Raw genomic sequence first — 22246 nt, forward strand, 5'->3', positions numbered from 1 at the left:
CACAGTGTGAAAACTAAAGTGTGTCGTCATCAGCAGCTGAAGCAGTGACGGTGTTGACCCGAGGTCACAACAGGCTTCAGCCCAGGAGAGCAACAAGGAAAGGAACAGATTCTCACTGCAGTACTTACACAGGCTGTCCGCACGAGTCACTAGTCTTGAACCAGAAATGAAAATATAAAGTCTATTTTCAGAAGTTCATATTTTCACCATGAGACTCAGTAAAACCTCTGTACATGTCAACAAATGCAAACGGAGTCCAGGGAGTGAGTCAGTGGCAGTAATCAGATTACTTTTTATGACAAGATTACAGACACGCTGCAGGACGACAGCTGGGTTTCTCACTGAGGTTTACTCACTTCGATAAATAATTACAGTTAATACAAACACTGAAAATAATGAAAAAGAAATGAGTTATGTTTAACACGCTCCTCTTTCCAAAGTAAGTGTTGAGTGTTATGATCAGAACATACAGGACGTCATTTCACAGTAAACATGTATTTTAACATCAGAGTTAAATGAATAGAACAAAGCAGATGTCTGATTCTTCTCATCAGTGTAACATACAACATGAAACTTCTTGTTTCTCTCTGAAGGTGTTCTCCATTACACAGTAGTTTTTATACGTCTTCAAAGTTATTCCTTCTATAACTGTTGTTTTCCATAAAGTGAACTTCCCATGCAGGCGAGAGCTCGATGACGACGTTACGTCAGAGAGAGCAGGTTGATATCGTAGCATCCGTCCACCTGGAGACAGAAACACATGATTTGATTAATTTCTTTTCAAGCTGTGAACACACAGATTCTGAGAGACGAGACCACGAGGAGCTACATCTTCATCCTCTGTGTGAAGCAGCGATCACACAGCCGACAGCGCTGATCTGAATGAATTCAGTCGTCCACCGGAAGTGCACGTTGCTCATGAAATAATAAATGACTTGTTTCTTTGACTGACACGATAAAGACGTTTTGTGTTAATGTTCCTCATCAGACGAGTCTGACACTGAGTCGAAGATCTTACATCAAATCGTCCAATGCACGCTGTCGTCTGATTGGTCTGCATCACCTCAGTCAGAGCCCACATCTGCTGGATGCTTGATGAGACGGTCTGAGGGTCGGGGAGGCCCTGAGAGACAGACAGGAAGACGGACAGGAGGACAAACAGGAAGACAGGTGCTGGTCAGAGGAAGACACTGTGCTGCAAGCAGGAGAACAAAATTTTAACTCGACATTAAATGTTAAGTGTCTCGACATTTTTCTCCAGAATCCTCAACAATAACCTTGACTGACTCAAACAAACCAAAACAACTACCTCCAGGTCGGAGTGTTGGTCGGCCAGGGTCAGGTCAGACAGCCAATCAGAAACCTCCTTCTCTGGGTCCTGGAAGGAGAAAGAAAATGAGTCTACAGCCGAAACCACGGTGGAATCATTTCATCAGTTACCCTGATTTCAGATTGTTGTTTGTTGAACTGAATATTTATGGGATTTGAAATGTCTTCGCTTTGGCTCCATCTGTTGGTCGCATCAGTACCACATCAGTACAACATCAGTACCACATCAGTACAACATCAGTACCACATCAGTACAACATCAGAACAACATCAGTACAACATCAGTACCACATCAGTACCACATCAGTACAACATCAGTACAACATCAGTACCACATCAGTACCACATCAGTACAACATCAGTACAACATCAGTACCACATCAGTACCACAACAGAACAACAGCAGTACAACATCAGTACAACATCAGTACCACATCAGTACAACATCAGTACAACATCAGTACCACATCAGTACCACATCAGTACAACATCAGTACAACATCAGTACCACATCAGTACCACAACAGAACAACAGCAGTACAACATCAGTACAACATCAGTACCACATCAGTACAACAACAGAACAACATCAGTACAACATCAGTACAACAACAGTACAACATCAGTACAACAGCAGTACAACATCAGTACAACATCAGTACAACAACAGTACAACATCAGTACAACATCAGTACAACATCAGTACAACAACAGTACAACATCAGTACAACATCAGTACAACAACAGTACAACAACAGAACAACATCAGTACAACAGCAGTACAACAGCAGTACAACAACAGTACAACATCAGTACAACAGATGTATGAACTCATCTGGTTTTCACCTGAATTAATTTCAATGTTTGACAAAGAAAAACTTAAAACCATCACAATAATTCAAAGATGCTATTTTTCTAAATTTCCAGAGTGAGATGTTACATCTGCCCCTCGAACTGCTTCTGCCCTCTACCTCTAGTTGTGGGTACTGCTGACCTGCTACACCTCCCTGAGTGGTTCTTCCTGTGTGTGATTGTCTGCAGGTGCACCGGAGTCAGAGCAGAGCCTCACCAGCTGCACCTCATCTGTCATCAAGCATCTACACATACTCCTCCTGACCACCACCTCCTCCTGACCACCACCTCCTCCTGACCACCACCTCCTCCTGACCACCACCTCCTCCTGACCACCACCTCCTCCTGACCACCACCTCCTCCTGACCACCTCCACGCTGCCAGATCGTTGTCTCTGCTACCAGTTAGTGTTGCTACACTTTCAGCCATTTATTGTGTTTGCTATTGAGAATTTAGCCCTTGTTGCCTGATCTCATCCTGTTCTCCATTTCCCTTCCAGCTCCTCCTGTTCTTGCTCCGGTCCCTGCTCTTTGCCTCCTCACCTAGCTACTCACCTCCTTTCCTGGAACCCTGCTTTACACCCCTTACCTTGGACAAACATCTGGACCTGCCACCTTTACCCCCATCGCTCCAGCCTCAGCCTAAAGCTCCAGGCTCCCCACTACCAGCTCCAGCTCTCCCTAAACCGCAGCCTTGCAGGTGAGAAAACGTCCTGTAGGACCTGACGTCTCTTTGACTCTTTGTCTGGAGAATCACTGAGTTGGATTTAAGTTGGCAAAAATACAATCGAAGCTCGGATCATAATTACACAACAAATCAAACAGAATATTATACCTAAGCTTTTCTGTCCGTTGCATTTAAACCTCATCAGTTAAATCATTCTGCTTCACTGAGTCAGCTGTGAATATAAACAAACTCAAATGAAAACTGACCGGCTCCGTGTGGGGGAATATTTTGATGTCTTCAAGGCTGAAGGTCAACCAGGCGGAAGACGGCTGTCTCAGGATCAGTCGCACAGACACCACATGATCAGGCTCCACCATCATCTGTTCAGATGAGGAATAAATGAAAGAAGGATAAAGAAAGTGTGAAGACGTCTGGAAGGAGTGAAATGAAGAAGCCTCAGTTTATGTTGCACTTTGTTTCACATTTCATGACTTTCCAGGTTTTTCATGACCATGAGAACAATTCAACTGAAAATGAACTGAACCATTAACTTCACCTTTTCTAGAATCATGGACTAAATAAAGATGGACGACATGACAGCTCTCAAAAAGTGAAGTCAAAGGTCCTCTATTGACCCCTGGTGGCTGGTGGCAGTATATCTTCCATATCCTCCATGTAAGCAGATGGGACATGGATTTATTCAGATGTTTATAACGCTGAAACACTTCGGAAGAAGAAACGTCTGAGTTCTGCTGCAGGACATAAAATTACAGAGGAAACCTACACACAATCTGCAGCCCACCTGAGTCCTGTGGATGGAATAGTAGTCTTGGGAGCCCCCCTCGGTGTGGGGGTTGTTCATTAGCGACAGGTCTCTCAGAGCCGTGCACCACTTGGCGGGGGCCTCCTGTCCGGGGCCCCTCCTCAACAAGCGCACACTCACAGAGGCTGTGTAGTAATTCTTAAAGGTGATTTCCTCAATCTGAAAGACAGGAAGTGACCGTGCATTAAAAACCAATCACAAGGTACGAGCAGTATCATGTCCAGACGAAGATTAAAAACCTTGGAGACGTGATCTGATGATATGATCGAATTCATAGTAGCAGGGAAATAATTTGCTTCTTAGCATCATCCCAAAATGAAGACATAAATAAAGAAGATCTCTGTTGACCAGCCGGATGAACTGGAAGTTACAGATAAAGACTTTAACAATAAATCATGAACCCAAAGTGGAGTCCAGAGGAAAGCTGCCACCAGTCCACCCTGAGTGTGAACGTATTGTTTGAGGAACAGTGAGTTTGCTGATTCTCAGTCTTCATGTGAGAAGCTGAAGTGAGAAGCATGAAAAGTCTGCTGGAGATAATTCCTTCATGGATAAAGTGGCTGCAGGCCCACGTCTTTGAAGTTTTCGACTAATGAGGAGTCACTCTGCATTAAAACTGATTTTAATTAAGACTCAGTGCTAAGAAGTAGGTCAGTGCCCAGAATGTTTGAAGTGTCTCATGACTGGGATGTAGTTTGATATCTAAAGGTTATATACCAGAGATTTTATACATTAATGCTGCAGCCAGTTTCTGATGTGGTCCTGAGCAGAGGATGACGTCTTCCACTGAGCATGAACTGTTCACACGGGAACAGACTGAGAACAGGAAGACGTGACTCACACGGACGGGTTTTCCAAATGGGAGGGAGACGTCCACCACACAGATCCCAGAGTGAGCTGCATCTGCTGGGGTTTCTCCGATCTGCAGGTAGACCGGAGGTTTGATGGTGCAGGTCACGGCCTGGACCTCGTCAGTGCTGCCGCTCATCTTCTGCAAACCAACAAGGAGTCACATTATTTAAACTGAGTGAAAAACTGTTTGGATGCTACTGGAAGCGTCAGGGCTGGTTCTCTGTCTGGATCATACTGAGTGTACTTCCACACTGTGTGGAGTGTTTCCCTCATGGTTCACATTGTATTTCAGTGTGACTGGAGTAAGTTGGACATTCATGGCTGCTCTCTGTCCTACTACGTTAGTGTGAAGTTCATTTTCTCATGTTAAACAGATGGTGGACATGTGGGAGCGTTGCAGTAGTTCAAGCTGTCCTCACATTACAGAAGGTTTGGACCTGGACCTGCTGGTCAGTGTTGACCTGTTATGTCATGGTTTATTACATCATATCATTATAGTTTACAGCAACAGTGTTGGATGATGAATCAGTCAGATGAACACGACGCTCAGTTACAGTAGTTTTACTCTCTGATCGCTGATGGCATCGTTAAAGTCGCCATGTTGTACAATTCATATGAAAGTGTGTTAGAGAGGATCCATCATTTACATTTCAACCCAGTTTACTGAGCTCGATGTTTCCAGTTTATGTTCGTGTTAGCATCGTGTTAGCATCGTGTTAGCATCACGGAGCGTCACACAGATATTTGAATTCCACAGTTTTTATAACGGAGCTGATTCTTGATGCTAAACATCTGTAGTCACCGTGACGTTAGCATCCAAAGCTAACTGTGCAGTTAGCAGTGCAGTTAGCAGTGCAGTTAGCAGCGCAGCTAACGGGCAGGTCCCCGGTTATCGGTGAAATAAAACCTGATAAACCGGTTCTGACCGAGTGTTGGTCCGGTTCTGACCTGAGTTTATCACGGAGGAGACTCGGTGGGTTACCGTCCAGGAGACCGGGGAGAGAGCGACGGAGGAGCCTGGAGATGTTGACATGCTAATGCTAATGTAACCAAGGCAACGGAGGGAGTCTTAAAGGGCCAGCTGCTTCCTGTGGGCGGGGACTCGACAGCGCCACCTTGAGCTCCGGAGTGTGAAGTAAAAACTTCCCATTTACTATAAAACACTGAGTATTACACAGTAATAATTCACACCTTCGTTAATTCTCGCTTTGGTCCTGAAATAAACTTTCTAATGTGAATAAAATGCATTTTGTAAATTCGGCACTTACATTGAATTAAATTGTCTACAAACAAACGTATGTGTATTCTACGTGAACACATCTGTACGTCGGATGATTCCATTAGTTAACTATAATTATTTCAATCTGTTTAATAACGTAAAATCTTTTAAAGATATAAAATAATCTATCCAAATACAACTATGATATTATCAAACATGACATTTTGATACATGGTCTGATTACATGTGATCCGACTTTATCTGATTTCATTTATTTTGCACCTTTCAAAGCATAAAATGCAGCTGAAGAACAACTGAGGCTTAAAAACAGAAAATATAAGGACAAGAAATGATAAGAGAATAAAATGTATTTAAAAGTGAGTTATGAGCGGAGGATGTACGTCTAACATCTCGTGACGGTTTGTTCCAAATCTTCGGTGAATAATTATCGTTAACGGCTTCACCGTATGTTCAGTAGTGTGTGTGTGAGGCAGAGAGGAACATGATCTGAGCATCTAAGAGACGTTTCCATCTTGTTTTGAATGAATCCTGTGAAGTGAAGCTGGATTTCAGCTGCAGAGCGACAATGTTTGTTTTAGATTATCCAGTCAAACCTTGGGTGCAGTGATCTGGACACGAGAAGATCACAGCACGGGTCAGTTTATCTTCAGTGATGGTCAATTCTCTCCCTATTACATGTGTTTATCACGTATGTACATTACATGTCTCCTTGAACTTCTTCACAGTGACTTTGTGGTAGTTCTGGTGGCTACACTTCCATCTCACTGCAGATCACGTGTTCCTGTTCTTGACTTTTTCTTCTTCTTATGCTGTTGTGTGAGCTGCATTTCTCTGGGCTCATTGAAGTGTCTGTGTAACAGTCAGCAGAGGGCAGACTTACTCCGTGTACTGCACCACACGCTGAATTTAAAGGCCTCCTCTCCTCCTGTGAAAACATCCAGGAAATGATGGACGCTCGGCCCCACCGGGCTCAGCCGGGCGTCACAATGAGATTCAGGTGAGCAGCTCTGGTATCAGCCAGAGACAGCACATCTGTGTCTTTATCAGTCTGCAGCAGGAATCAGCTGTTTGCTCTCCGCGGTCTTGTAATGATACGCTGCGAAACACTTCCAGGACGAATCAGTTCAGAGGAAAATGTATCAGCCGCTGCTGCACATGCAGTGAGTGGATCTTACAGCGGCTGTTAATCCTGGACATATAGACTGATAGAAGATCAGTTTTACAAGGATCTGTGCACAGACTACACCAACATACTCAATAATACTTTCCTTTATTTTTGTTCCATGTGAGTTCCCCTCTTGACTGAGAAGCACAGAAAGCTGCAGCAACACTGAGACCTGTGATATTTGACCTGATCCACACACTGAAACAACGTGAACGTGAACATCACACGACTCACTCAGTGAAACACAATAAATATATAACAACAAAATAAAGACAAACTTTAAATCAATTCATCAAGAGACAACATCACATGTAAAACACAGATAAGATAAAGATCCTAAAGGTTGATGATTCTGTTGTTTTCATAGAGAGCTGTGAGGATGACACCTGCCCCCCCCCCCCATATCCAGTACAGGGGCAGACATTCATCTGTTCTGTTTATTGTGTTTGAAGCTTTCCAAATCCCTCAGATCCGATCAGCCAGTGTAGGAAGCTGGCAGCGTCAAAACTATCCCCTCTTTCCCAGATGGTCAGTGAGCGAGAGAGAGAGAGAGAGAGAGAGAGAGAGAGAGAGATGAATGGAGGGAGGGAGGACACTGGGAAAAACTCCCACAATCCAAGAAGCAACATCCAGTATGTTTTTACCTTTGAGACACACTCCTGATGCCCGGTGTGCCCTTTCCTTCTTTCCTTCCTTCCTTCCTTCCTCCTCTCTTATATTCATCCCTCCCTCCTGTCGTCTGTCGGTTTCATCATGATACGAGGTCTTTTAAAAAAAAAAAGAAAAAGGACAAACCAGCAGAGACAGATGAGAGTTTTAATATTCAACTGTACTGGAAGTCTGGTTCTCTGCAGACATCATGACGACATGTTTTGAGAGCTCACTGTGACCTTTGACCTTGATCATCCATCATCACTTCTGCTTCTGTGCTTCTCTTCGTACAGCCCGAATTCACAAATCACAGTTTGTGTTCTGTTCTTAACTCAACAAGAAAAACAGGGGACAAAGAACGTAGAAACCTGAGAGAGCGGCGTGAGGATCCGTCTCTCAGGACGGACACGAGTTCAGTAGATGCCACGTGTAACTGAGAACGTCAGAAAATGATTGACAGCGTTAAACAGTTTGTAGAATGATGGGAGGTGAATCAATCGAGGAATTATTCTTTCTGTCTGAATGTTTAGTGAGTTTCTAATTCCCTTTAGAATCACTGTTTCCCACAATGCATCGTGAAACGTTGTTGACTAACCGATCAATACATCCCATCATGCATTGTGCTCACGGCTGAGACAAACAAGTTCATCATGTTTTTCATAGTAAAATAAACTTTTAGAATTTATTGTGGGATTTTCCACCAGCCGATGTTATTTTAATTCTTACGTCATCGTCCTGTGGCGATGACGTCATGACCGCTGCAGACATCAGAGTCGTGTCTGAAAGGTTTTGATCTTCTGCTGATGAGCTCAGTTTGTACGTGACGTCAGTGTGATGGAGGGATTCGTGACTTTCCACAGAAAGTGGAGCCGTGTCCTCCATCTTACTGTCTGTGGTGAGGGACGGTCAACAGCAGGGGGACTGTCTCTGTCTCTGGACTGGTTGATGAAAACATTGTGTCAGGTTTCCTCAGACGTGCAGTGAGAGTGATGATGTAGAAACAGTGTGAAGGAGCAGACGCTGTTTGATTGTGAGGACCACTGAGCTCTGACCTGCAGGTTGAAAACACTGTGATTGTCTCAAGCTCAGTGAGTCCAGCTCGTCAGTCCCATCTCCTCCGCCATCGATCTGTGGCCTGAGAGCTGCCTCTTCGTTCTCCGGCCTCCACACATCACCGCTGCTTTTTACCGAGGTGACACCACGCCTCCATCGTAGTGTTCATTCATTCATAAATGGAAAGAGGACGAGTCCACGAGCAAAACGTTTGTCAATGAATTAAATCACAGTCGCTAAACTCGTCTGGTTCCAGTGTGACCTCAGGGTGACCCTCGTCTTCATCACCCTCCTCTTCAGCTCAAACTTTCTTTGTGCAGAAGTGCGTAACCACGGAGACAGAATGAACATGGTGTCTTCAGCTTGGTCGTCTGTCTTTATTAATGTTTCTAATGTGACCTGGTGATGCCGGTTTCCTCTCGGCTTCAGAACACAACTCCCAGAAACTTGATTCAAACCAGGTGCTGATTTACTGAAGTTAAAATGATCTTTTAGGTTTTAAATCTTGTTTATCGCTGTTCATCTTTAATACTTCTGTTTGTTCAAAGGTTGATTTTACGTTTAAACTTTAAAGTGAAGTGAAGATCCCTGGTGACGGGATCATTTCTTCTTCTTCATCGACAAACCCTTCGGGAGGTTTGAAGATAAACATGTTGAGTCTCTTTTTCTGTCCGACCCGACTGAGACAGAGAGAAAACCACCAGTTGGTTCTTAAAGGTAAATATTCAGAGTTCAGGTTCGATCGCCCTCACGTCTCAGTTTCACAGACTGTTTGTGTAACGACACTGAATAAGATGCCTCCAGAGTTTTATTGTCCCTCCCTGAGGACAGCGTGTCTCCGCTGTGGTTTGTCAGTGATGTCCAGGTCCATTTTGAACCGCTGCTTCCTCTTAATCATACGATGAAGAATGCACTTTGCTTTTGGAGAGAGAGAGAGCGGAGGAGAGGAAGTGTGAAGGATTGAGGCAGAAAAGAGAGATGGCATCAAGAGAGATGGAGAGAGAGGGAGAGAGAGATTGGTGGCGTCGTCGGAGGAGAAGAGAAATGATCGGAGGAACTGCGTCTGACTTTTCGCCCGGAGACGCACACGACGCCACCAGTGCAAACACCTGCACATTTTTATTCTCCATGCATTTGTTATCAGCCCAGTGTTTGATACCCGGCTGCTGTAATGGTGCGGTAAATCACCGTGACAAGTCCGGAGCAGTCGCAGGCCCAGCTCCTTAAAAGAGAAGACAAACGGAGGAGGAGGAGGAGGAGGAGGAGGAGGAGGACCTGCGAGCTGTGATGTCAGCGGTGAATAACAGATGACGGGGAGCTGTGGAGGGACTCAAACACTCGTCTTCTCTAACGTCACATCTGGACTCTGCTGCGTCACTGAGCTGTTCAGACGTCAGCTCTGGGGGACGTCCTCAGAACCTGGTCCGGACTTTCTCCAGAGTTTGTCTTCCACACGGTCACAAGTCAGCAGGAGAGTCTCAGACGTCTGGAGCGATCAGCTGATGGTCACAACAAGACGCCTTCAATACAACTTGTCTCCTCACATCTTCATGGACAACTTGTCTCCTCACGTCTTCATGGACAACTTGTCTCCTCACGTCTTCATAGACAACTTGTCTCCTCACGTCTTCATGGACAACTTGTCTCCTCACGTCTTCATAGACAACTTGTCTCCTCACGTCTTCATGGACAACTTGTCTCCTCACGTCTTCATAGACAACTTGTCTCCTCACGTCTTCATAGACAACTTGTCTCCTCACATCTTCATGGACAACTTGTCTCCTCACGTCTTCATAGACAACTTGTCTCCTCACGTCTTCATGGACAACTTGTCTCCTCACGTCTTCATAGACAACTTGTCTCCTCACGTCTTCATAGACAACTTGTCTCCTCACATCTTCATGGACAACTTGTCTCCTCACGTCTTCATAGACAACTTGTCTCCTCACGTCTTCATGGACAACTTGTCTCCTCACGTCTTCATAGACAACTTGTCTCCTCACGTCTTCTACCATCAACTCCTCAGTTCCTGTGTCTGCTCCTTCATCTCTGTTCTCATGTATAAATACTTTAAACATGAAGTTTCTTCTAATGTAGTAAATCCTGTTCATGGGTTCAGTTCCACGCAGCTCGTCCACACGGCGTCGGCCCTCATCACCAAAACATCTGGAACCTCCTCGTCTTTCCAAGTTGACGTCTTCGTCTTCTACGTGTACGGCTCCTCTTCTTCATCCTGAGACATTTGTGTTCTTCAGTTTCACGTCCGTCACGTGTTAGAAACCTCAGAGACACGCCCACTCACTGAGAAGGTTCCAGATGTTTTAGTAGAGGCTGCAGGAGAAGATCCAGAACACGTCCAGAGACACTGACTCAGACATGTGTTCTCACAGAACCTGCAGAACATGTGAGGAACATGTCAGGAACACATGAAGAACATGTCAGGAACACGTGAAGAACATGTCAGGAACACATGAGGAACATGTCAGGAACATGTGAGGAACATGTGAGGAACACATGAGGAACACATGAGGAACATGTCAGGAACACGTGAAGAACATGTCAGGAACACATGAGGAACATGTCAGGAACACGTGAAGAACACGTGAGGAACATGTCAGTGGTTCAGTTCATGTCTGTAAAACCAGTGAAACATTTACATGATGTTTGATAAAACGTGTCTCATGATTTAAATCATGATGCTGAAATTTAAATGACCTTCAATTAAATAATTTTCAGGATTTTTTACTCGACGCTCAATCGTTTAATAAGAACCGATTTTATTGAATGATACTTTTGTCTTCTGGTTCTTTTCACCCGGTGACCTTTGACCCTCGATGAAGAATCTCTCACACGCTTCACTTGTGCTTTATTTTTATTCAGCCTCCGTCAGACAAATGTCACAATAATCATTTTGAAGTTGTGGTTCGGACACACACACATCGTACGACTCGTTAGTCTCTCCTCCACGTTATTGATTCGACTTTCATGACAGAGTCCGATTCTTTCAGGCGCAGAGACACGAGTGAAGGTGAAGAAAATAAAGACTTGTTTGTTGTGTTTCACCTCCATGAAGGAGCGAAGGTAAAGCAGCAGTGGAATGAATCCTCCATTATTTTACATGTCGCTGTTTTCTGCTTGTATTTGTCCTCAGTTCACCCCCCCCCCCCCTCCCCCCCTCCCCACACACACACACACACACACACACCCTGTGTCTGAAAAGGGAAATGAATTCAGCTCGATTCTGTGTTATTGTAAATGTGAACATCCAAAGGTCACTGATTACATCAGTGTCTGCTGAGCCCCTGTCCGTCCTGTGTGTGTGTGAGTGTGTGTGTGTGAGTGTGTGGGTGCGTGTGAGTGTGTGTGTGTGTGAGTGTGTGTGTGAGTGTGTGTGTGTGAGTGAGTGTGTGTGTGAGAGTGTGAGTGTTTGTAAATTTCCATCTTTGGCTCATTTCAACGAGTTTTTAATTATCTGCCCTCAACAGGAGCGAGCGAGCGAGGGAGGGAGAGAGTCACTCAGGTTGAATGAGGAACGTCTCCGTCTCCTCAGACACAAACAGTGTGAAGACGTCTCTGTTCGTCTCTCTTCATCGCCCTCTGGTGGTCCACGTGTTCATGTTCCATGTGATCTGTTAGTTTTAGTTTCACGTTGTGATTCAGGGATTAAAGAGAATTTAGTGGGCGTCGTCTACCTGTACTTGACTCTGATTGGTTTGTAGATGGCGTGTTGTCAGTTTTGGGGGGGGGGGGGGTTAACATCATGATTATTAAAGAATTAAATTTACATGTGTCGACTGAGGTCAGCTGTTGTAGAAGGATGGGGCGGGGCTTACATCACATGACTCGTGTTTTGCGTCTTTGAGCGACGCCCTCAGTGTAGCTGTCGTGTGACGTCTGTTTCCTCCAACTCTTCTTCTTCTGGTGAATCCTCCGGTGTTGTTCTGTCTCCCACGTCTCTCTCTCTGTTTGACATGCCGGTGCGAAGACGTGTTTCCAGCTCTCTGCAGTCGAGCGATGTGATGTCCTCTGCTGGGACCGAGAGACGCAGAGACGCAGAGACGAGAAGTGATAAGAGACAAAAAAGAGTCTTTTACCTGCAACTTTAAACCAAATCAGTGTTGTCTTCCTGCGGAGAAGGGCAGGATATCTGTTGTGCTGTCGTCTTTACAGACTTTTTGGATCAGGATTGTTTGAGTGTCGTCTCCTCTCATGGTTCTGGATCACTGTTTGATACCGACACTCAGACAAGTCGTCAGGGAAACCAGAGCTGCTGATTCTGCTCCTGAAGCTTCAGCTGAAAAACCAAAGTGTGTAACTCTTAAGAACCAGATGTGGCTCCTGTTAAAACATGTGAAGTGCTGACGGGGCGTTTGAGGCCGGCGGGGTTCGACCTCCCTTTGGCCCGGTCCTGCTCAGACCGGAGGTGAGGTCATAAATGATTGATGTGCAAGTGCAGCGTCAGCGTCCTGCAGGCGTAGTGTGATCAGTGCGGAATGAAAAAGAGTGTGGAAGTAGTTCACTTACATTATTGATAGAAAGGATCTGCTTGTTAAACACAGTCGGGGACGACTCACCTGCTCCGAGCTGCACGCTCCCTTCTTCTTCTTCTCTTCTTCTCTTCTTCTTCTTCTCTTCTTCTTCTTCTCTTCTTCTTTATGCACCTCAGGTTTTTCCAGCTTTTAAGTTTCCTGTGAAACTCGGTCCCCTTGAAGTCGACTGATGTGCAGCACATCAACAACACTCACATCTGCTGAGCTGCAAAATAAAACTGGTTTTGGAGAAATAACCTTCACTGTGCCACTTTCCATTAGTCGGCATCGAACCAGGTCCATGACATCACGTGTTAGTGTCGTTACTGTACAGCAGCTACATTAGAGTCATTAACGACATGGAGGACAAATGATTCGCTTCACGCTCATCATCCTCGACTCTTCGGAGAATTCTCCAGAAAAACAAATTAGAACTTGAACATTTAAAGAAGCAGTTTTTCTTTTCGTCCCCTGAAGGTTTGTCTCTGCCTTCATCCGTCCTCCTGTTTCCTCTCCTCTATTCCTCATCCCTCCTTTTCTTTACCTCCTTTCTCTCTTCCCTCTTTGTCCTTCTGTCTGTCTCATCACGTCCCTCTTCAAGTTCATTCTCATCAGTCACTGTCCATTCACATCCTAATTCTCTCTCCTGTCCTTCCTCTGTTCCTCCTCCTTCATCTTCACCTCCTTTTCCTTCTTTAGTTTTTTCTCCCCTTCATCATCTCTCTCCTTCCTTTTCTCCGTCCCTGTTCATTTTTTCTGTATTTATTCTTTTGCCCTGTTTTTTTCATTTGTCCACGCTGAGTTTTCAAACTAAAACGAGACCAGTTTACACAAGTGTCAGGTTTAGAGGCTGAAAACACGTCACACATCCAGATTTTATTTAGATCTGCAGCTTCACACACACACTGATGAATATCAGTTCTCTGAAACATTATTTAAGATCATCTTCTTCTGGCGGAATCTACGTTAAATCATCAACTTGATCAAAGAGAGTCTGATGTTTGAGTGTGAACATGTTTCCTCCTTCACTCCCTGAACATCTGTTCTATATATATATAAATAAATTAAAATATTGAAAATGGTCTACAGTTGTATCTGATTACCTCGATCAGTTTCTTAATGAGCCCCAATGTTGTTTATCTGAACTCAAAAAAAAAAAAGAAAGAGAAAAAAAACCCCTGGAACTAATAAACAGCTTGAGGACAGTCAGGAATCTTTTCAAAGTGACACAGGAAGTTGGATGGTACCTGAAGAAGAGAGACTGGAGGTTTGTGTCTTCGTGTTTTGACTTTTCTTTTTAAATTCACAGTTCTGTGAACTCTGACATGTAGCGTGTGTTGTTAGCATGAAGGTGCAGCTGTGTGTACGTGTGTGTGTGTGTGTGTTGTCGACATGATTGTTGTGTTTGACTTGTGTTTGTGACATCAGCTTCTGTGTGAATGTTCATATTCACTGACCTTTATTTCCTACGTGTTGCCTGGTTGTTGTGGCCCAAAAGTATGAACCTTTACTTTGTAATTTCCCCTTTAGCTCTACAGTCTCAGCATATTTAGATTTTTTAAATGAATTAAAACTTTTATTACCTGAAGCTACAGGTAAAATTTAAAGGTACAGTGTGTAGAATCTAGTGACATCTAGGGGTGAAGTTGCATATTGCAGCTGAACACCCTTCACCTCACCCTCCCCTTCCAAACATGAACGAGAACCTGTTGAAGCTTCAGTTTCATAAAAACACTAAAGATGTTTGGTTTGTCCAGTTTTAGCTCCTGTAACTAACATGGCAGCCTCCGGAGAGAGGAGCCCCTCCACGTACATATAAAGTATTTAAATGTAAAGTATTTGAATGTAAAGTATTGAAATATGAAGTATTTAAATATAAAGGGTCTGTTCTAGAGTAAAGAAAACAACAATTCATTGTTAGCCTTTAGCACGTGGACGCAGTGCAGCTCCAGTTACATAATAATAAAAACAGACGTGTTCGACACACATGGGACAAACCACATCCTCAGGAGACATGTCAATCACAGCCAGGAATCTGAAAGGAAATTCCACGAGTGAATTACCTGACGGACGTCTGTAACACCGACGTCTTGTGTAACAGCTTCGACAGTGAAATAATCCTCATGGTGTTTTCTGTGTGTGTGTGTGTGTGTGTGTGTGTGTGTGTGTGTGTCATCAAGGTGCAGCAGCTTTTTCTTCCTTCTGATCATTTGCTTCAGTACGTCTTGTGTCTTGTGCTGTAAATATATATATATTATTACATCATCTGTGGGAATCTCCGACACACCAACACTTAACAACACGTCGACAAACAGAACAATTCACTGCAGTTTTTAAATAATTCGTCTTAATGAATTCAGTGTTATTGAGCTGCTCCTTCACACGCTGACTTGAGTTCAGCTCTTAGTTTTACAAACAGAGTCGTATCCTCTGCGCTTTTCCAAAGTGAAGCCATTTAACTTTGACTTTCAGCCGTTTGACTCTGAAATGAACAACGCTCCGCTGCCTCCACAACAAATAAATGCAGAAACGTTAACGCAGAGGTTTCAGGACTGAGCTCATTGGAGTGAGAGTGTGAATGTCCGACGTCCACTGTGAGCGGAAGGCGGCGTTAGAGCCATTAAAAGGAAAACCTCAGGTCAAAGCAGAGAAAACCTGTGTTGTACGTGAAGGCTGTGTATGGAGGCCCAGAGGAGGCAAAACACATCGTCCAACAAGACATGTTGGTTTTCTGCTCCTCCGTGGATATTCACTTCCCTGTCGTTTGACTGAAAGACATTTATTGTTCTTTTGTCCTTTCATGAGATAGAGACAGTGAAGACAGATGCAGCTCCAGACAGGATCCAGATGTGGGCCAGGCAGCGATGCACCACCTCTGGTCTTCTTGTGGCCAAAATGAACGTGAGCCGGGATCGGCCATTTGTAAAACACCAAACGTTGCCCGAATATCCCGAAACGAACGTTGGGCCTTTTTTTGTCCAACGTGGTGAAATCTGGATGTAAAACTCAAGTGTCCCACGTCGTACATGGTGAATACAGCACGAATAGCACCGAACAGACTCGGGCCACCTTTGGCACGGTTGCTTGACATGCGGTTTTGTTCCGGCTCACGTGTGGCCCACACATGTGGCAAACAGGAGCAGACCGCCCATCGATCCATGTGGGCCGGATGAGTGAGAAAGGGTGGGATCTGCTGTTCAGGGGCTCGTGTTGTATGTAGCTGTTATTCTCAATAGGATGAGTTTTATTACAGCGCCACCATCGGGTCAACCATTCTGGGCTTGAATTGAATTGGTCAAACTGTCCATCAATACAATCCACTGCACACCAGGCTCACTAGCCGACTCCGCCTCCTCTCGTATTAATATGATTTGATTACTTTACATTGAGTGTAATGTGATTGGCTGGCGTGTTTGTTAGAGACGATCTGATTGGCTGTTGCCTCCATTACTGTACGCATCCCACATGGCAACTTGTTTTTGTCCAGACATGGACCACGTCCCACCTCCGGCCCACACATCACGTGGAATGATGGTCCTCCGCTCCTGTTTGAACTGCGTCCATCGAACACGTGTTCTTGGTGAACGCTGAACGAATCCGTTGTCATGTGATGAACGTGAGCGACGTTCACTCTCGATCGTAAGTTTGTCACCGAAATCATCCCAATAAAAAAACAACAGATCAAATGAATGTGAACTTAGTTTAAAATGTGAAAAAATGAACTTTGAACGTGAACTAGTTCATTTTCATCCGATCTGAACTTTGAACTGTTTGAACTGAAGTGTGTGTTTAACAACCTCAGAGAATCTATAGTAAAATAAAAAACCTGTTTAAAGTTCAGCTTTTTAATTGACTTCACGCTGAGTGTGATGCAGCTGCTGTGAACTGAACAGTCAAACAACACTGTTGCTGCGATGTCAACTTAACGATATATGATGATGTATGGGGGGGGGGGGGGGGGGGGGGGCGTTCTCTTTCTCTCTTCCTCTGACACACACACACACACACACACACACACACACATGCATGCACGCACGCAATCGGACACACGAGTAAACTCCATGTAAGCAGAGCGTAGACTGTGTAAAGAGCTGATGAGGAATGACCCAGAGGAGCAGTAAATTACTGACGGGATTAAACATCGCTCACAGTCCGAACATGAAAGATCCAAACGTTCACGATACTTCACGCTGAGACGTTGGATTGATTCATGGATTTTATATTTATCATGAATGAATCATGAGGGAGATCTTCACATCACCAGCGCAGCCGTCAGTGTCCACACATGGGAACATTTCAGCCACATCTGTTTTCTTCATTTCACCCCCTCCGGTCGACCTCACGTTAATCTCAATAGATTTTATCCTCTGGAAGGAAAAGAAGTGCTTGAGGTGCAACTTTTACTTCCTGGAGGAAAGAGATCGTGAAAGGAGCACGAAAAGCATCTGTCCTCATTATCCGGCTGTCGTTAGACGGAGGTTTGTTTCTCATCCGCTGCAGAGTTTGGCCGAGCCTCACGTTTCCATTCATGCTCAACACCAACTTTACTCTGAGGGTTCAGAACAGACGACGTCGCTCCTCGATCAGTGAGACAAATTCAATGTGATGGATTTGTCCTCTCCTTCTTTTTTGCCTGATCAAGAACGACACGACGGAGGAAGTGCTGTCTTTCATTCACAGTCGCCCGAGGTCGTTAACGGGGGGGAAGTGGAACGTGTTGTATTCAAGTCAATCAAATCAATCAACCCAACTTTATTCATACAGCACCTCTCAAACAAATCACTTAGAAAAAGACTCAGTAAAAGATTACAAAATAAAAGATAATGAAACAATAACATGCATATAAGTAAATCAACTTATGAATGAAATGATCAAAATAAAAGCTAAAATAATCAGAAATCAGAATAAATCAGCATGAAACCTGTGGCTCAGACGCCTCACATGGACCTGACATCAGAGTCCATCACACAAACAGGTTTCTGAGCCGCGCTCCACATGTGAGCGTCACATTTAGGGAACTGATTGACAAAAAAACCAAAACACTTCGTTTTGCTTCCTGGTGGAATCAGGAAGTCGCTGCACAGGAAGAGAAAAGTGTCTCTGAGAGTTTCTACACGTATCTCCTGTGTTTGTGTGTTTATTGCAGTATTTGTACACAGCTACACGTCTGTCTCTGTTCAGGAAACACAGTTGAGCTGCCCTGAAAGATGCTTAATACATAAAGTGAATTCAGAATCAGTGATCCAGCAGATCCAGTGTCTGTGTGTCTGTGTGTCTGTGTGTCTGTGTGTCTGTGTACAGAAGCAGCAGCTGTGTCAGGATCTGTGAAATGAATCAGTCAGAGCTCATCGTGGCTAAAAAGGCTCCGAGCTGCGTTAAGTTGTTTATTTGTGTTGGTCACCTGAAAAACCAGGTGACCTCCTTCCTCATGCAGCGACTCGGCGTCAATAGCCAGAAATTCATCATCCGACCTGAAATGAATTCCTGTCACCGTCTGAATACTTGACGAGCACGTGAAGCGAAAGCTGTTATTATGAAACACACCTGACTCTGAACAAAGAGCCTCGACAACAACTTCCCTGAAAACATCCTCATGCCACCGAAGCCTTTGTGTTTTGATGTTTGTGTGTCTGCGCCGTCTGAAGCCGTTAGATCTGTGAGGTCCAACATTCTCCGATGTTCTCTTACGTTCTCCAACATCCTCTAATGTTCTCTAAGGTTCTCCAACTTTGTCTAACATTCTCTGATGTTCTCTAATGTTCTCTAACATTCTCTAATGTTCTCTAAGGTTCTCCAACTTTGTCTAAAGTTCTCCGATGTTCTCTAATGTTCTCTAACATTCTCCGATGTTCTCTTCCGTTCTCCAACATCCTCTAATGTTCTCTAACATTCTCTAATGTTCTCTAAGGTTCTCTAAGGTTCTCCAACTTTGTCTAACATTCTCCGATGTTCTCTAATGTTCTCTTAAGTTCTCTAATGTTCTCCGATGTTCTCTTACGTTCTCCAACATCCTCTAATGTTCTCTAACATTCTCCGATGTTCTCTAATGTTCTCTCACGTTCTCTGATGTTCTTTAACGTTCTCTTAAGTTCTCTAATGTTCTCCGATGTTCTCTAAAGTTCTCTGATGTTCTCTAATGTTCTCTAACATTCTCCGATGTTCTCTAATGTTCTCTCACATTCTCAGATGTTCTTTAACGTTCTCTTATGTTCTACTCTCAGCAGGAGCTGCAGCAAAATGATGGGACATCGATTCATGTGAAGAAAAAGACGAACAGTCTTCAGAGGGGTGAGTCAAACCAGTCCATCTTCTGTCTGGTGGTGGATCAGCCCGCCGTGGCTCTGTTGGCCGTATGTTCTCTGTATGTTCTCTGTATGAGCTGTGGTTCTCTATATGTTCCCTGTATGTCGTGAACCTGTAGACACAATCAGCAGCGAGTAGAACCTGAAGAACCATGTCTTCTTCAGATGTATGACTCAGTAGAAGGTTCTCTTTGGAACCAGAGGTTGTGAGACACCTGCTGTTCCAGATGTGTAGCCTAACCCATGATGAAGGTCCAGTTCAAAGATGGAGGAGGTGATGAGTGTGAGTTGTGATGTAACGATGCGCTCATTGTGAGCGACAGCAAACATGGCGCTGATGTCGAAGTGAGGCTTCGGCAGCAGCTCACAGAGCAGAGAGGTCAGTGGACGTGACACCAGGGTTCACTTTACTTTGTGTCTCAGAAAATAACATCTGACTTTACTTTTTCAATCTTTAACAAAGACTTTGCTGTTTTCTGACCTTCTGAACCCAAACAAGGAGAACGTTTAACAAGCTGAAGAGAATTCAGCTCATTACAGCAACAACAATTAAAACCAGTACCTCTTTGTGACGATAACAAATATAATCCAGGCAGCTCCACATTTATTATTAAAGTATGAATTCATTTACAAAGAGACAGAAGAGGCTGGTGTCAGTGTTGGACCTCAGCGTGACCTCCGGGGGTTTACACGCGGCGAACACGGCTGCTGGTTGTTACAGTTAAACTAATGGGGGAGTCAGAGGTGTCTCTTTCCTCTGGATTTAAGAACACGAGGACGACAGGTTGTGTGCGTTAAGATAAGGGTGAGAATGGGTTTGTCCTTTAACCCTGTTTCCTAATGTCCCATCGTTTCAAGTTCGGAGCAGTGTGTCCCACTCGCAGCCTGACATCCAGAAAATACTTCCTAAATACTTTTCAGGTTCACAGATTGTGTTTTACTAAATATACATAAAAGGAACAAATCCAAGTGTAAAGTCTGAAACGGAGATGAGTCTTGTTTCCTGAACTTAGAGGTTAGAGCCTCTACACAGAAAATAAAAAATATTAATAAAGTTCAAATTAAGCTCCTACAGACAATGAATCACATTTTCTTCTACTGTTTATATTAAGTTACAGGAAAGAACCTGTTTCATTTAATGCTGAGAAGTTGGAAACCTTTGTTTTGAAATGTTGGAAACATCTGTTTCGTCATTGATGCCTCATGAGCCAGTTTCACTGTCGTCACATGACAATAATAGAAATCAGCTCAGGGACATTGTTTTTCTGCAGCACTGGTGTCAGGACTAACGAGTGGTTTGTGACAGTGCAGCCGCTGAGTCATGTTTACACACACAAGAAAACACACTCTGGAATTTCTTCTGCTCGGAACTTGTGTGTGTGTGAGAGTGATGGATGCATGTTTATGAGCATGTGTGTCACAGATGTGTCACCCTGACGGGAAACAGTTTTGTCCAGCGCGCAGCTTCATCTGCAAACATCCTCCCGCCACAGAGCACGTCACACGCACACTGACTGTGTGTGTGTGTGTGTGTGTGTGTGTGTGTGTGTGTCTTTTTCTCCTGAGCTGATCTGAAGGCCTGAGAATTTTTGACAAACACTATTTAACTACTTTAATTTTCTATTTTGGTTCATGTCCCATCTGCTAACATGGAGAAAGAGGGGTTTATGAAGTTTTGGCTTATCATCCATCTTTATTTACAGTCTATGGTCCGACTGATGTTCATTAACCAAGCAATATATTTACCATCATGCATTGCTGTGGGGAATGAATCTCTTCGAGACTTTTCTATTTAACTTTTGACTTGTAACTTTTGGATCAAACTTAAAAGTAAAGTAAAAGAAACAAATATAAACACATGAAAATATTTATCAAGCTTCAGAGAGAAGAAAATGAAAATCAGCTCAAAGAAAATGTGAATAAAAGATCCCAGAAATAATGAAAAAGCCTCAGATGTGACTCAGTATTTTCTATTTGTTTGGAAAACTCCCAGAGTAAACTGAGCACATGCTTCCTGTGGAACGTCGTAACGCTTCCTTCTGGTGGACGAAGACAAACCTGCGTCAGTCTGAACCGAAGAGCTGAAGCAACTTAATGACACGAGAGTTTTCACTGCGGCGCCCTCACCTGAGGATTTTCGTTGACGAGAAGTCGCACACGCTCGCTCCACTGCAGCTTTAAAATATGTCAAATGAAAAATTTAAATGCTGAAATGAATCAAACATGTGACTCCGTTCAAAAACACTCTTTCACCAGCAGAGACGACTCAGTGTCTGACCTCATGTACGCTCACAAGCTTTTGATTGCTTTCATTTACATGTATTATTTTTTATTATTATTTTTGCCGCCGCCTTCGCAATGAAATGCATAAAGTGTTCGTCGGGAAGCTTCAGCTGTTTTCAAGCTTTTTATTTTGTGCGAGTGAACAACATGAGATATTACCCAGAGTCGGAGCAGCATCGTAAACAGGAACGAGCTCTGACCTGCACTCGTGTTCCACCCAGCATCTCCAGCATCGTCACAAATGAAACCCAGGATGAAGGGAGTCATTACTGGGATTTCAGGCCGAGCTTAAAGAGAGAAATCTCTTCTTCTGTGGTGTTTTCACACACGAGCAACACGGCAGCCCGCACAGCCGGGTCCTTTATTCCACACAGATGAACGCCGCTCGCCTCATCTCAGCGCTGAATTGTGTGAGTTGATCCGCTTAACGGTCTGACGGAAACAGAGATATTGGTATTAATTGCACGTCAAGGCAACACACACACACACACACACACACAC

The 22246-nt window shown here is 44.1% G+C and overlaps 2 protein-coding genes across 3 annotated transcripts in view; one reads left to right on the forward strand and one right to left on the reverse strand.

The window, feature by feature from the left end:
• Positions 1-263: 263 nt before the first annotated feature.
• Positions 264-5611, reverse strand: nicn1 (nicolin 1). 2 transcript variants are annotated; one of them, XM_020108389.2, is made up of 7 exons: positions 5471-5611; positions 4512-4661; positions 3650-3829; positions 3114-3227; positions 1310-1378; positions 1019-1123; positions 264-744 (listed from the first exon to the last, which is right to left on the reverse strand). In XM_020108389.2, exons 2-7 carry the CDS (start codon positions 4656-4658, stop codon positions 703-705), a joined length of 657 nt encoding a protein of 218 aa, XP_019963948.1. In that variant the 5' UTR covers positions 4659-4661; positions 5471-5611; the 3' UTR covers positions 264-702. The 2 variants fall into 2 exon arrangements, with proteins under 2 accessions (XP_019963948.1, XP_019963947.1); XM_020108388.2 differs by lacking the exon at positions 5471-5611 and having other exon boundaries at positions 4512-4801.
• An 8777-nt stretch (positions 5612-14388) lies between these two features.
• Positions 14389-22246, forward strand: part of LOC109642916 (uncharacterized) — a 51579-nt gene continuing 43721 nt past the window's right edge. Inside the window, exons 1-2 of the mRNA XM_069515139.1 lie at positions 14389-14427; positions 19382-19448. The gene's annotated coding sequence lies outside the window, so the exon portion shown is untranslated. The remainder of the gene's footprint in view (positions 14428-19381; positions 19449-22246) is intronic.

The sequence above is a fragment of the Paralichthys olivaceus genome, chromosome 2, assembly GCF_024713975.1.
Source record: "Paralichthys olivaceus isolate ysfri-2021 chromosome 2, ASM2471397v2, whole genome shotgun sequence".
Taxonomy (NCBI): domain Eukaryota; kingdom Metazoa; phylum Chordata; class Actinopteri; order Pleuronectiformes; family Paralichthyidae; genus Paralichthys; species Paralichthys olivaceus.

What these genes read in the sequence shown, in the direction of transcription:
- nicn1 (XM_020108389.2), bottom strand. Translation starts at nt 4,658, where the DNA reads ATGAGCGGCAGCACTGACGAGGTCCAGGCCGTGACCTGCACCATCAAA. An exon ending in TATTCCCCCACACGGAGCCG is followed by an intron (nt 1,379 to 3,113) that starts GTCAGTTTTCAT and finishes TTCTCCTTCCAG; the next exon opens with GACCCAGAGAAGGAGGTTTC. An exon ending in ACCAACACTCCGACCTGGAG is followed by an intron (nt 1,124 to 1,309) that starts GTAGTTGTTTTG and finishes TCTGTCTCTCAG; the next exon opens with GGCCTCCCCGACCCTCAGAC.